The following is a 12,440-nucleotide window of genomic DNA, read 5'->3' on the forward strand; positions in this document are numbered from 1 at the left end:
ACATGCGTCCTATAGTGCTCTTCTTGGGCATTAAAGGAACAAATCTGTATTCTGACACAAGAAATATTTTTCTAAAATGTCTCTAGCTCAGCATTTTTGCATCTTACTTTTATGCTTAACACTACCTCTTCTTCCTTCCGGTATTTCTGAAGTACTGGCTGCTTTATGGTAGGAGTTGCTAGAACTGGGGTAGATACTTAATCTGCTGAGAGGCCCAGAAGTCAAAAACCACTTCAGCTGTTGTAAAGTAAGGAACTTCTGTTGTTGTTGTTGTTTTGGCAATTGCCAGTGATGCTTAAAAAAAATTTAATTCAAGCTACATTATTGGGACTATGCAGTTAGTGGCACTGTGCTGCAGAATGAGGGAACAGCCATTTAATCAAGTGCCATGAGGAATGGCTGTAGCCAAGATGTCAGTTTTAGGGGGTTTGGTTCGGTTTTATTTGAACAAGTGATCTTAAAGCTATTCTCTCTTCTGTAGAGTGGACCACCCCAGCCATAGCGGTTGTTGTGTGTCACAAGCTATTTCAGGTGAGGCACTAGGGGGAAGAAAGAAAAAAGCATATGTAGCAACGGTTTCTTTAAGCAGCATTTCTTCACGGTGCCCAGCAGAACTACAGCTAAGTTTACTAGGCAGCCCAGGTTGTAAGAGGTGCTTTTTTCTACATCAGGCCAGAACAACCGTATTTGAGTTCTGTTAATTTGGGCAGGGAAAGGATCAGCAAAAACCAAGCCCATAAGCCCAAGTTCAGCTTGGGCTGGGCTGTCACAATCAGGGAGGGCCATTGCGTTCTGGTGACTTGCTGTAACCTCAGGTTTGTTTCAGAACTAGTGAACAGTCCTGCGATAGACTATTTGTTAGACTTACTGCAAGCCAGAGTACATTACCGTATGGTCTAAGTCTTACCCTAAAACTGTTTTTTCAAAAAGAAAACTGATCAGGTAGAGTTAAGGGAAGGCTTACATGGCTTTCTGAGAAACACAGTTCTGTCTACTTCAGTGCTTTTCTGTTGTAACCTTACAAAGATGCTCCTTTTTTTGTCTGGAGGAAGAGAGAGCTTTGACAGAGATTCTATATCAGTAAAAGATAACAGGTGACTTTCCTCAAGTAGCTGTCAGCATTGCAGAACTACCACCACTGTCATTGCAGAGATGACATAGCTATAGGGTGCAGGCTGCAGTACAAACTCCCTCTCTAAAAAGCAGCAGGGTCTTCCCTCAAATTATTTTACTATAAATTATTTCTTCTAGTCAAAAGAAAATTCACCGCCCCACACACTAGCAGTGAAGATGAGGAATTGAATGTGTACTGACAGTGACATACTCTTGATTCACTTTTGAGTATCATATTCAGTATACCCCATCTGTTCTGTGTAACATCAGCAGCTTCTATACTTGCCTCCCTCCTGCTCATTTACTGTGCCCATGTCACTTATGTACGTTCACCTTGTCAAATATATCCAGCAGATTTTAAACACTTTATTTAATAAAAGTTAAACATACAAAACTGAAATTAACACACTTTGTATTCATAAAAATCACCTTCTCCCATTATAGGGAAAACTTTTTTCTATGTATGGATTCTAAACTACCAGTTGTAGAGTTTAGCTTGAGTTGTGACTCAGGTAACTGATGGACAGTTCCACCAATCAGTGCATCAACAATTGCTGACGTGACCTGATCTAGGTAACAAATTACAAAATGAGCTACATTAACATAATATACAGGGAAATAATGGTCAGGGTTAATGGACAAGACACACCCTTTAATTATTTAATGGGGAAACAGCTGATGTACTCTTGTCCATTAACTCAGCCCTAGATTTTACAAAAATAATATCTACATTGTATACAGGGCTACCCATTAACTTCTTTAACCACATTACGGATTCAGAGATGGCACCACTACCGTAAGTGAGAGACAAATAACAGAGGAAAGCAAATCACATAAAATACAAAAAAAAAAGCAAGAGCTTTTACACGTGGTTTCCTGAATAAAATTGAAGGGGCTCAGCAGCACTGTAATACAGCTGAAGTTACAATGAATACTAGGGCCAGTCAGGTATTTACGGACAGAAACTTGGGACTAACCTTCACTCACTCACAACTACGAGGGATCTAGGCATTCATACCTGCTAGGCTTCAGTTCCACTCTTCCAGATGGAGGCAGCCCAGACACAAGGTGTTGCTGTGTGTTCAAGGTCTGTGACCATCAAACCTTTTAGTTTGTAAGAACTACAAGAGGGGAGGTGATGATTCATTTCCAAAGCACAACCATCTAGAGTTCTCGCAACTCTAATCCCTGGGGCACGCTTTAAGTACAGTTCCATTCTTGAAACTGCAGTCCAAACACCTTTTCCTATGGTTTTCTGGTTATGTTTCAGTAACTTCCTGTTACAATTTGATGAGTATAAAAAAAGATCTCCTCTACTTAACTTTTAGTACAGGAAATTTAGGCTGGAATTAAAGTCAGATTTATTGTTTCTAGCACATGAATAGTACTTAGTAATAAAGATCGTACCGGCCCTGTTCTGCCCTCATTCACAGCTGTACAAATCGATCTTCAGTGGATTTGTAAGGGAGTAATTCAGAACTTCCTTAGCAATTCCACGTGACTTAAAAGCTACGATGGAGCCTAGCTCTCTCTACAGCACTGCAGCAGCTCTGTAATGCTGGGCCTGTCACCGAGACCAGCAGACAGCACTGTGACTACAGAAATGAGGGAGGCTGTTACGGTGCCATTTTTATACCACCACTTTTCTTAAGGACAGAAAAAAAAAAGAAAACTTTACCACCAGTATGAATGGAAGATTCTGGAGATCAAACTTCCAGGAAACTACTGCTTTCTGCATAACAGGTTGCAGCAGTTCATGAAAGCATTTACCTGCAGAATGTATTTTAATGCAGCTACAAAAAGTTCAATGATTAGGGGAAATCAAATCAATAGTTGGAAATTTAAGGCTCGTATCAGCTGAAGCCAAAGTGATGGTGACAAAATGGATTACTTTCTATGTGCCAACAAATAATTTACTTTTAGAAAAATATAATGGTAAAAAGATAAGTGTAAAGCCCTGCAGAGATGAAGTTCCACCTTTTTCCCCTGTTACTGAGGCATCAAATGCCTGACATTATATTTAGAGGTATCTTGATACTGTGTCATAGGTTTGTCTGCAATTCCACATGTTCCAACTCCAACCTTGCCGGTTACGCTCTCTGGAGAAGCGAAAATACTCCTCTTTACCTGCAAATGAAACAGAAAACACCGTTTCTGAATAACGTCTGACTTGCTTTTAAAAATGAGCAAATATTACCATTTGAAGTCTTTCAAAATCCTCAACTTCTTACTCTAGAAGCAAGCAAGCTTTCAAAAGGGCTAGCTCATCTGTGGCACATCACAAGCAGATGAGACAACGGCTGGGAGCTTCCTGGCTGGCATGTACTGGATGTGATTTTTGCACTTTGTTGGCCTGGGTCAGACCAACAACGAATACAAGTCACCTTCCTCGTGAGATAATCTTTGTTCATTGCTCACAAGGGAGACTGAAGTTTGAGCACAATGTCCAGCAGCTCTTGGTCCAGCCATGATAAAAATTAAGTACAGTTTTAAGATGCTAACTTTTTTGCGGCGTGCTTACTAACCCGTGGCAGTTACTTAGTGCTGTGCCTGCTACATCATAAACACAAGAAGTCAGGCTTGTTGGTTTAGACAGGCCTCAGAAGCTTAACTCCAACAAACGGTACCTTGCAGCTGAGAGCAGTTACCCAGTTCTCCAAGGTAAGTGCAAAACCGGGCCTTGGAAGTATATAAAATACTGAACTGCATACTTTGAAATGCCAAAGGTGAGGAAGTTCCCTTTAAAAGACACCATTGCCTCTCTCCCCAGTTACGCGCAGAATTCTATAACCTGTTACTATTCGCATACAGCGTGCGAACAAACCTGGCCTTTCTTGTTTTTAGAATATGCTCTGTTGTTGAACTGTTGCCACTTGACTTTCTGGTCCTCTCGTTCCTGTTCAAGTTCTTTAATTCTCTGAGCTTTTTTCAAAGCTTTTTTCTTTTTATACTCGCGTTGCTGGGCTATCATCTCTTTTCTGGAAGAAAGGGAAAAAAAATACATTTTATGTTTGTGCCTTTTTCTTGATATTTATAGAGTATCCTGTAAGAAACTAAAACCTCTGTAAGAGAGGCACAATAGTTTTTCCATACGGACATAAACCATGTAAATATTCTCCACTTCATAGGGGGAGGGAGGAAATAAAAGTAATAATTTAAAGAAGTCTATCTTTCCATGCTTAAGCACTGCATTAGTCCTTTGTGTATTTGGGCAAAATAATAAGAACCACCTGATTAACACCATGCCAAATGCAGCAACCCGTGGGAATGCATGCAATTCATTTCTGAGTCTGGAAAGGAACCTACCAGCACTTCCCAGAAGCATCTAGTGTTTGGAAAATTTAACTAGCCCATTCGAGTGAAAAGCCCAAGTTTTTCTAGATGCCTACAGCACTCATATGCTAACCAGTACTGGACAGGGATGGAAGGAAAGGAACAGAGATGGTTTTTTTTCAGTAAGATAAGGAAGTTCAAGAATCAATCTATGCCACACCAGCATTCCTCAGAATGAGCCCCTGGACAAGGTGCCTATAACAAAGTCTGAAATTGTACTGCATATTTTTGTCCCCAGAAGGTTAAAACATGAAAAACACTTTCTTTGTTAGGCACAGTGGGATGTTAAGTAAAGCTCATCTCCCCAGTGATGGGGTCAACGCAGCTATCCCAACACAGGGATAGGGGCAGGAGCACAAGTCCTTTGTACTAAGCGCACTCAGCTGTGTGCCATGTTACACATCTGAGAGCAGCCTGCTGTGGAGCTGGGCTGAAAATTGCAGGGGCTCTGCTGGCAACCAGAAAGAACTACCTTTTTTTAAGTCTACCACTTGCGATATTTGGTATCTTGCAATAAATAGCATGATCTGAGCACAACAAAGTCTATCACGTTATCTTACCAGGATACATAACACACAATACCAGCCACAATCATCTGCCAAACGTTATATGCCAGACTGATTTATGATCCTTCACCACAAATATGTGAAGATATCAAAGAGAAATTCTATTTCATCAGCCAATTTTCATAGCTGTGAGGGTGAAAAAATAAAAAACCAAGTAGCTTTCAGACCTGTGCCTGTATATTACTTACTTGGACATGGGTTTGTTGCCACTGTCCTCTTTTGCTTTTCTTCCCTCTTCCACAGGCTTGAGGTTGAACAGCGGTGTAACTTCGGCATTGCCATATCCAGCAAAAGTGACTGCAGCTGTTCCATTCTCCTCATCTATTTCTTCAATCTCAGCTTCATAACACCTGTAAAGATATCATGGCTGTAAGCATGTGAGTAAAGGTTTGATACTCAGCCCTTCAACACCTACACTGTCAGCCAGCTAATGGCATTAAGTAAAAAACCTGCAACTATCAGCCTTCCTTCTCAGGGACAATACCCAAATCAAACTCAGAGATCATGTCCTTAAGGTCAAAAGGACACGAGTAAAAGACTGGGCTTGGTTCTATTTGACCTTTGGCAGCGAGAAGCAATGGTCTCACAGTTAGCAAGACTAATGATTAATGCATGGGCAATCTAATCAGAAATTCTGATTTTGTTTCTAGTTCTGGCAGGTCATGGGACTGGAAAAAGCCCCAGCAAGATCCAGCAGTCAAAGAACACAGCTTTCAGGGAATTCACTGGGAAGTTTCAGGAACTGTCAGCTCATGGCAGAAGAGGTTTGGTTCCATTCTCCTCCATATAAAAAAGAATAAAGAAAAACAACTCAGGCGTTCAAAAATATTTCCCCTTCAGCATTTACAACATTCTAAGTTTTCTTATTGAATTGAAATCCCAATTTTGAAGTTTTAACAGAAACAGGTCCATTTTGAATTTATGCGTATGAACTGTAGTAGTCAATCAAATGGACCTCCTAATGGGAAAGGGGAGAAAGCGTGACATTTCCAAGAACATTAAAACGATTTGAGTCTGGATTCAGAGCAAAAGGATATCTCTAAGACAAACTGAGGAACAAAATGAGATGTTTTACAGACAGTATTCCAGTTTATATCTACTAAATGAGTCTCTATAGTGGGCTAACGCCTTAAGCTGAGCTAAATGTTAATGCCTTGCACCATACAGGGAAACCCAAAGTGCATGAAGAAGAGTCATACAAATGACGTCCAATACTGGCATGCTGAGCTGCCAAAACACCTGCCACTTCAGCGGACACTCCAACACCTTCTTCTTCGAACTCTGATCCTCTAACCCAGTATCAGAGTAAGAAGAATGCCCCAGTGGTGACCAAACACACCCAGTATAACATTATCTTTTTAAAACTCTTACGCAAAGGCATTTTAGTTATTAAAAATCTGTGACAGAAAAATTGTTAATCATTAGGTTTGTTTTCTACCTGAAATATTAACAGTTATGCCAAAATTTGTGTGGTTAATACAAATATTAATAGAACCGCATTCCTAATTTTAGAATGTTTATTTCAAAAATTAAGAAGTCAGAATGAACTAATTCGGTTCCCAGAACTTCAAAGGCTAACACAGTGGAGACTAAATTCCAAAGGTCGATTAATTCCTTAACTACACTGCATAGCCAGTTATTTCATAGCCAAAAAATATTTCCAGTTAAAAGCTAATTTCCAATTATTGACACAAACTGAAAATGCTTGTTGTATCTTCTTGATATTGATCAATTATTATGATAATATTAATATTATGTAACGTTTATGAAGCGCTGCCCTAAGATCAATTCACGGAAGTCTGCCATTTATTACATTAACAGATGGTAATTTACCAAAGGTGCTCTGCTTTGACGAGGCTAGTGACAAACAGGGCATTCCTAGAAAACGACCCCCCAGCTCTTTGCTTTTCACCTACTTTACTGACCTTTAATAAGAGGAGTATGATGATAGCCAATAGCGCGTTTCTTTTTGCTTTTTAGTCGCCCTAGGGGCGGTACAAGCTGAATGAAAGTCTCTTACCATTGAACTATTTCACGTAACGGTTAGAGAAGTTTTCTACACTTACTGTCCATCTTCACTCCATATTGCCATACATCTGTCCCCAACCTTCCAGGAGTGGCTGGGCAGAGCAGAAGCAGAACTGTCAGAACTTGCAAGAGTTTCTGAGGGTTGTGTCGAAAGGAGATCTTTGGTTAATTCTATGACTTCCTATAAAAGGAAAAATAGCACAGAATAATATCTCAAAACTCTTACCACGAATTTTTTACCCCAAGCTTACAGGTCTGTTTTTCTGAAGTTACTGCGATGAATTCATAGCTGATGTAGTGGACCAAGGGGGGGGTGCTTTTTTTATTTTATAAATCATTTAACTAAATTCACTTATTGCCCACGTAGGTAAAAGGATCCATGGTCCTCCCTGTAACGTTCCCCATGCCTTCCACAAAATTTCAGAAAAGTTGCCCATTCTATTTTTATGGGATTTCTTTCTAGGGGAATTGTTTATCCATAGGCACAAAGACACAGCTAGACAGCCTCAAGGCGAAGTAAAATTAAGACAAATCAGCGGCGTGGCTCTCTGTACAGATGGCTGCACGCGATATCGGTTACTGCCCAAAAAGCACACGAGTGGCAGAGCAAGTAATCAGCAGGACAGTGCTCTAAGAGAGACAGAAAGTCAAGCACGCAATGCTTCTATTCTCTGCCTAGCCAGCAGTTACTTCCATCTCTTCCGTGCTGGGACTCGCTGACTACTTTATGTAATCTATAAACACACAACTGCTGCAAGCATAATGCAACATCTCTAAGTTTGAATAAACTGAAAAGTGCTTCCTCAAATATCTGCATTGTCTGGACTGACGTACTCAGTGCCAGTGCCTTCCAAGACCGCCACTCAGTAAAGCCCTCTCTTTTCTAGAGAGCATTCAGATGCATCCTTAGGAAATTGATTTCTTTAAGTCACTTAAATTAAAGCCTTCACTTTTCTCAAAATCCATGACCTCAAGATTTCAGGTCAGGCCTTCCCTTGCTAATCCAGCGAGGCAAAAACAAGAGAGAAAGGCTTTTAAGTACTTAACAAATTTCTCCATTTCTTTTAAACATTATTCATTCACAGACAGGAGCACGCTACCCTCCTCAACTTCCTGCCCATATTATATTTGTATTCTCCAAGATCAGTACCATTGATTTTGACTAGAATTAAAAATCGGACTTAGGAGCCAGCACCTAAAAGAACACTTGAACTTTTTGCGTAACGCCAGGCAACTCTGCAGTTCACAAAAAAAAACACAACCTTCAGTTCTTAAGAGTATCTCAGTATGAGCCACTGTCACCCTCCTAATTAGCAGGAAGTATTTCATTTAAAGGAGTTACAGACAAACAACATTCAACTGAGGCTCTGTGAAGCCTGAACGTTCCCCGCAGCTTCACATCCCGCTGCAGCTGTGGGTTTAAAAAGACTAGCGCAGGTAATAAACAAGAAAACCAAAAAGCCCTCATTGGATATCCGCGCACACAGCGCTAAGCACACAAGACAGAAATCGCATTGCAACTCACGAGATAGCTCAACACAGTCTCTAAGGGAACAGTTTATTCAAAGAAAGTTTCTCAACAGCGGCGACTACCGCAGCAGCTTATCGAGTTGAACAACTGAGCTGAACAACAGGGCTTGCTGCCGTGGCCCCGTGACACAGAAGCGTGACCTGCAGAGAATGCTAGTTAGAGTTTGTCAGGGTTCCTCCTCACCACCTGGTCTCTAAAACCCAGACAGAGCTTTATACCCTAGCGTGCAACACCCGTGAGTATCGTCCCTAACTGCAGAAGATGACAGCTGCCATCAATTCCGCTGCACGCAAAGGGTGAAGTTTGGTCCTTGGCTGCATGGACAGCGTCCTAAGAAGTGCTGCAGTGAAACAAAAGGTAAAAAGCTAAGTTTCTTACAATATTTATTTCGTTACTCAGGGATAAGCCGAGTGTATGAAATGCAGTAGCGCATCCCTGTTTACGATGGAAAAAGATGTTTCAATTACGCAGTAACATTCTGCTCGAACAAACAAAGCTACTTAGTCGGGGCACTAAGGCATCCAGCCCACTTCTACAATTGGTCGATACGTAAAGTCTGTACAACATTATCTACGTCGTTATCAAGGTGCAACGTATGGATAGCAAACCTTTTGGGGACGAAAGTGTAAACATCTTCCCCATTCTGTGCAGAAAGCTTTTATTAAGAAGTTTGCAAGTTGTCCTTTCACATCAGTGATCTCTGCGCATCAAAGCCGAGGTCGTGTTGGTATCGGAAATATCATCCCATATGGGTTTTGCTGTGCATTTTAAAAATATAAAAATATACGCATGCTTTTAACAGCGTACAGCGAAGGACATTAAGGTGATCTATAAAGTGCCCTGCGGGCACAAAGCCTTCACAATTTAAAAGGAATTCTAAAGATCACCGATTTGAGGCACTACCGGTGTTCTGGTCGAAGCTTTGTTTTTATTGCTGTTATTTCCATCCGGAATAGCGGTTACTGAACGTCGCACTGCACAGTTGCGCGTATTTTAAAACTTGAGAGCTAAAGCAATGCCCAACAGAAACGAGGCAGCATCTTGCACTCTCACATGAGGCTTCAGCAGCACTTCTGTTCACTCCTATGCCAAGGTGTCTTTAGATACACAGGAACCTCAAACACCACTTACCAGTTCAGCATGAGACTGGTGGTCTTCCTGTCACTGAACAGCAGCCTAACGACCAGAAGTGTTCCTGAGCTCTTTGGAATGCGGTATGGGCAAACGTTTAAAAAACTGCAGGTGGCAAATGAAGGGCATTTTTTTCCTTTCGTAAGTAAACCTTAACACAACGGATGCTTAGATGTATAAGGAATTCTGAAATACTCTAAAATTTGCATCATTGCAACAGCAGGTAATGAACAAACAGATTCCGGATCAATGATTTGACAACTCAAAGCTAAGCGGAAAGGCATCAGGTTGAGCCCACCCATTAGAATTCAGCACAGTGACAAGAAGTAACGGTACCCTTTAGCCAACGTGTAATTTCATCTGAATAATTTTATGCCTCTCAGGTTTAAGTTTTTCCATTTCTCTGATTTACTGTTATTATATACTAGCCCCACAAAAAGGCTAGCAGTTAAGTCCAACCTTTCTGCGACACGCTTTAAAGAAAACCACAAAGATAGCAGAGACAGCACTGGCATATCTTTCACTGTTCCTCAGCCGGGCTTTTCAGCAAAAAAGTTTGCCGTGTAAAATCGCGGGTGTTTTTGGGCAACGTACAGGACAGACTGCAAGTAGGTCAAACTTTGTCGGCGCTACTCCCCCACCCAACCCTACAACAATTATACGAAATCACGGGAAAACGAAGCACTAAAGCCACCGGGAACGTATTTCAGCCGCGGCACCGCCACCCGGGGCAGCGGGCGCAGCCGCCCCGTGCCGCCGCCCTCACCTGCAAGTCCTTCTTCAGCTTGAGCAGGTCCTCGTTCTCCGCGTTCCCCGACAGCGCGGCCTCCACCTGCTGCAGCTGCGCCTTGTAGCTGGCCAGCTGCTTGGCCAGGTCCTCCGACATCTGCGGGGCACACGCGCGGCGCCACGGAGGAGGAACACGCGTTACCGGCCGGGACCCACCGGGGGCCGCTCCCGGCCCCAGCACCCCGGGCCCAGCACCCCGCGGCCCGGCCCTGCCCGCCCAGCCCCGGGGCCGCCCCGCCAGGCCCAGGCCCAGGCCCAGGCCCAGGCCCAGGCCCGGCCGCCTCCCGCCTCTCCCCGCCTCACCTCGCCGTGCCGGGGGGGCCGAGGCCGCCGCCGCCTCCGCGTCCGAGCGCCGGGCCGGAACCGGAACCGGAACTAGAACCGGAGGGAGAACGGAGCTCGCGGGAGCTCCCCTGCTAATCACGTGCGGGCGTTGCACGTCGCTGGTTGGTAGAGCGCGCCGAGAGGGCTGGGTCACGTGGGGGGAGGGTGAGCGGTGCCGCGCGAGGGAAGGAGAGGGGAGGGGTGGGGGGAGCGCAGGCGCAGGGGGCGCGGTGAGGCGCGTGCGCGGGGCGGCGGCCGCCATTTCGGGGCCGCGTCGCTGCTGCGTGTGGGGCTGCGTCCCTTGTCCAGTGTCCTCGTGTTTCTCCCTATTAAATACAAGTTTTTTCTGGCTTATTTGTGTTGAGTGGTTATTTGTGTGAAACTCAGTGCCACGCGGTCCGAAGAGTAGCTCCCGGTGTTAGGGTCTGGGACACAGGTCCTGCGAGGAGCGGCTGAGGGCAGTGGGGGCGTTCGGTCTGGGGGAGAGGAGGCCCAGGGCAGACGTCGTTGCTCTCTGCAACTGCCTGAAAGGAAGCTGTGGGGAGCTGGCGGTTGGCCTCTTCCCACAGGTAACCAGTGATGGGACCAGAGGGCATGGCCTCAAGGTGCACCAGGGGAGGTTCAGGTTGGAAATGAGGAGACAGTTGTCTCAGAAAGAGCGGTCAGGCATTGGGACGGGTTGCCCAGGGAGGTGGTGGCGTCACCGCCCCTGGGGGTGTTCAAGGAAAGGGTGGACGTGGCGCTTGGGGATACGACCAGGTGATCCTGAAGGTCTTTACCAACCCTAATGCTTCTGTGATTCCATGTTTAGTCCTACACCAACAGAGAAAAGGGGAAAGGAAAATTTAGTGGACCACTCAAGCCCAGAGCAGGAATTACGAAAGCATTCCTGGCAGAAATTTGATGACTAATGTGACCTCAAGCCCGTGAGCCACTCAAATTGAGCAGGCGCCCAAAGTGTTTCTTAATATTGCCAGGACTGGTGTCTCCAGCAAACATCCTGTCCCACACGGCAGGCAGCGTGCAGTGCTTCGCAGGAAGATGGCTTGGGCTTCATTTGGGTTTGTTTATGTACAAAGGGAGAAATGCATCTACTGTACTCTGCAGTGCCTAATTTATGTCCTCAGAGGATATCCTCGTGGAGGATAAACCAGGCTTCTGGCTAATCTTGGCATAAGGTTTGATAATTGAAATACAGAAGTTATTGGACACTGTTCACAGACCAATTGATGGGACCGTGTTTACGAGCAACAATGAAGATACTAGCTAGCATCTTTTCGGTATTTTTATTAACGTGGAAATAGATGTAAAAGCATTTTCTGATGCGACTTTGTGAGCAAATCAGTGACTGTTGAAAACAAACCTGCAAATTTGTTGATACAGAGCAATCTTAATGACTGTGAGCACGTCTACGAGTTAAAATGCACGTTACTGCAATTAACACTAGCTTTGCCTCTCCGAACAAGCAGTCCAGTCCGTATCTGTGGAAAGGAAGTGACAGAGAAGGACTGAGGAGCCGTGTGGGTGTCCAGATCTCTGCAAAGGCAATGGTGTAGCAAAAGAAGAAAACATTTGTGCTCGCCTGAGCAAGAGTAAGGAGATTATTTTATTTTTATAGGTTTTGT

General features: G+C 43.9%; 1 protein-coding gene across 1 annotated transcript; it reads right to left on the minus strand.

The window, feature by feature from the left end:
- Positions 1–1,459: 1,459 nt before the first annotated feature.
- Positions 1,460–10,949, minus strand: SMNDC1 (survival motor neuron domain containing 1). Its single transcript, XM_040564507.1, has 6 exons — positions 10,795–10,949; positions 10,469–10,588; positions 7,079–7,221; positions 5,201–5,362; positions 3,938–4,091; positions 1,460–3,240 (listed from the first exon to the last, which is right to left on the minus strand). Exons 2-6 carry the CDS (start codon positions 10,586–10,588, stop codon positions 3,103–3,105), a joined length of 717 nt encoding a protein of 238 aa, XP_040420441.1. The 5' UTR covers positions 10,795–10,949; the 3' UTR covers positions 1,460–3,102.
- Positions 10,950–12,440: the final 1,491 nt, after the last annotated feature.

The sequence above is a fragment of the Cygnus olor genome, chromosome 7 (genome assembly GCF_009769625.2).
Source record: "Cygnus olor isolate bCygOlo1 chromosome 7, bCygOlo1.pri.v2, whole genome shotgun sequence".
NCBI lineage: Eukaryota > Metazoa > Chordata > Aves > Anseriformes > Anatidae > Cygnus > Cygnus olor.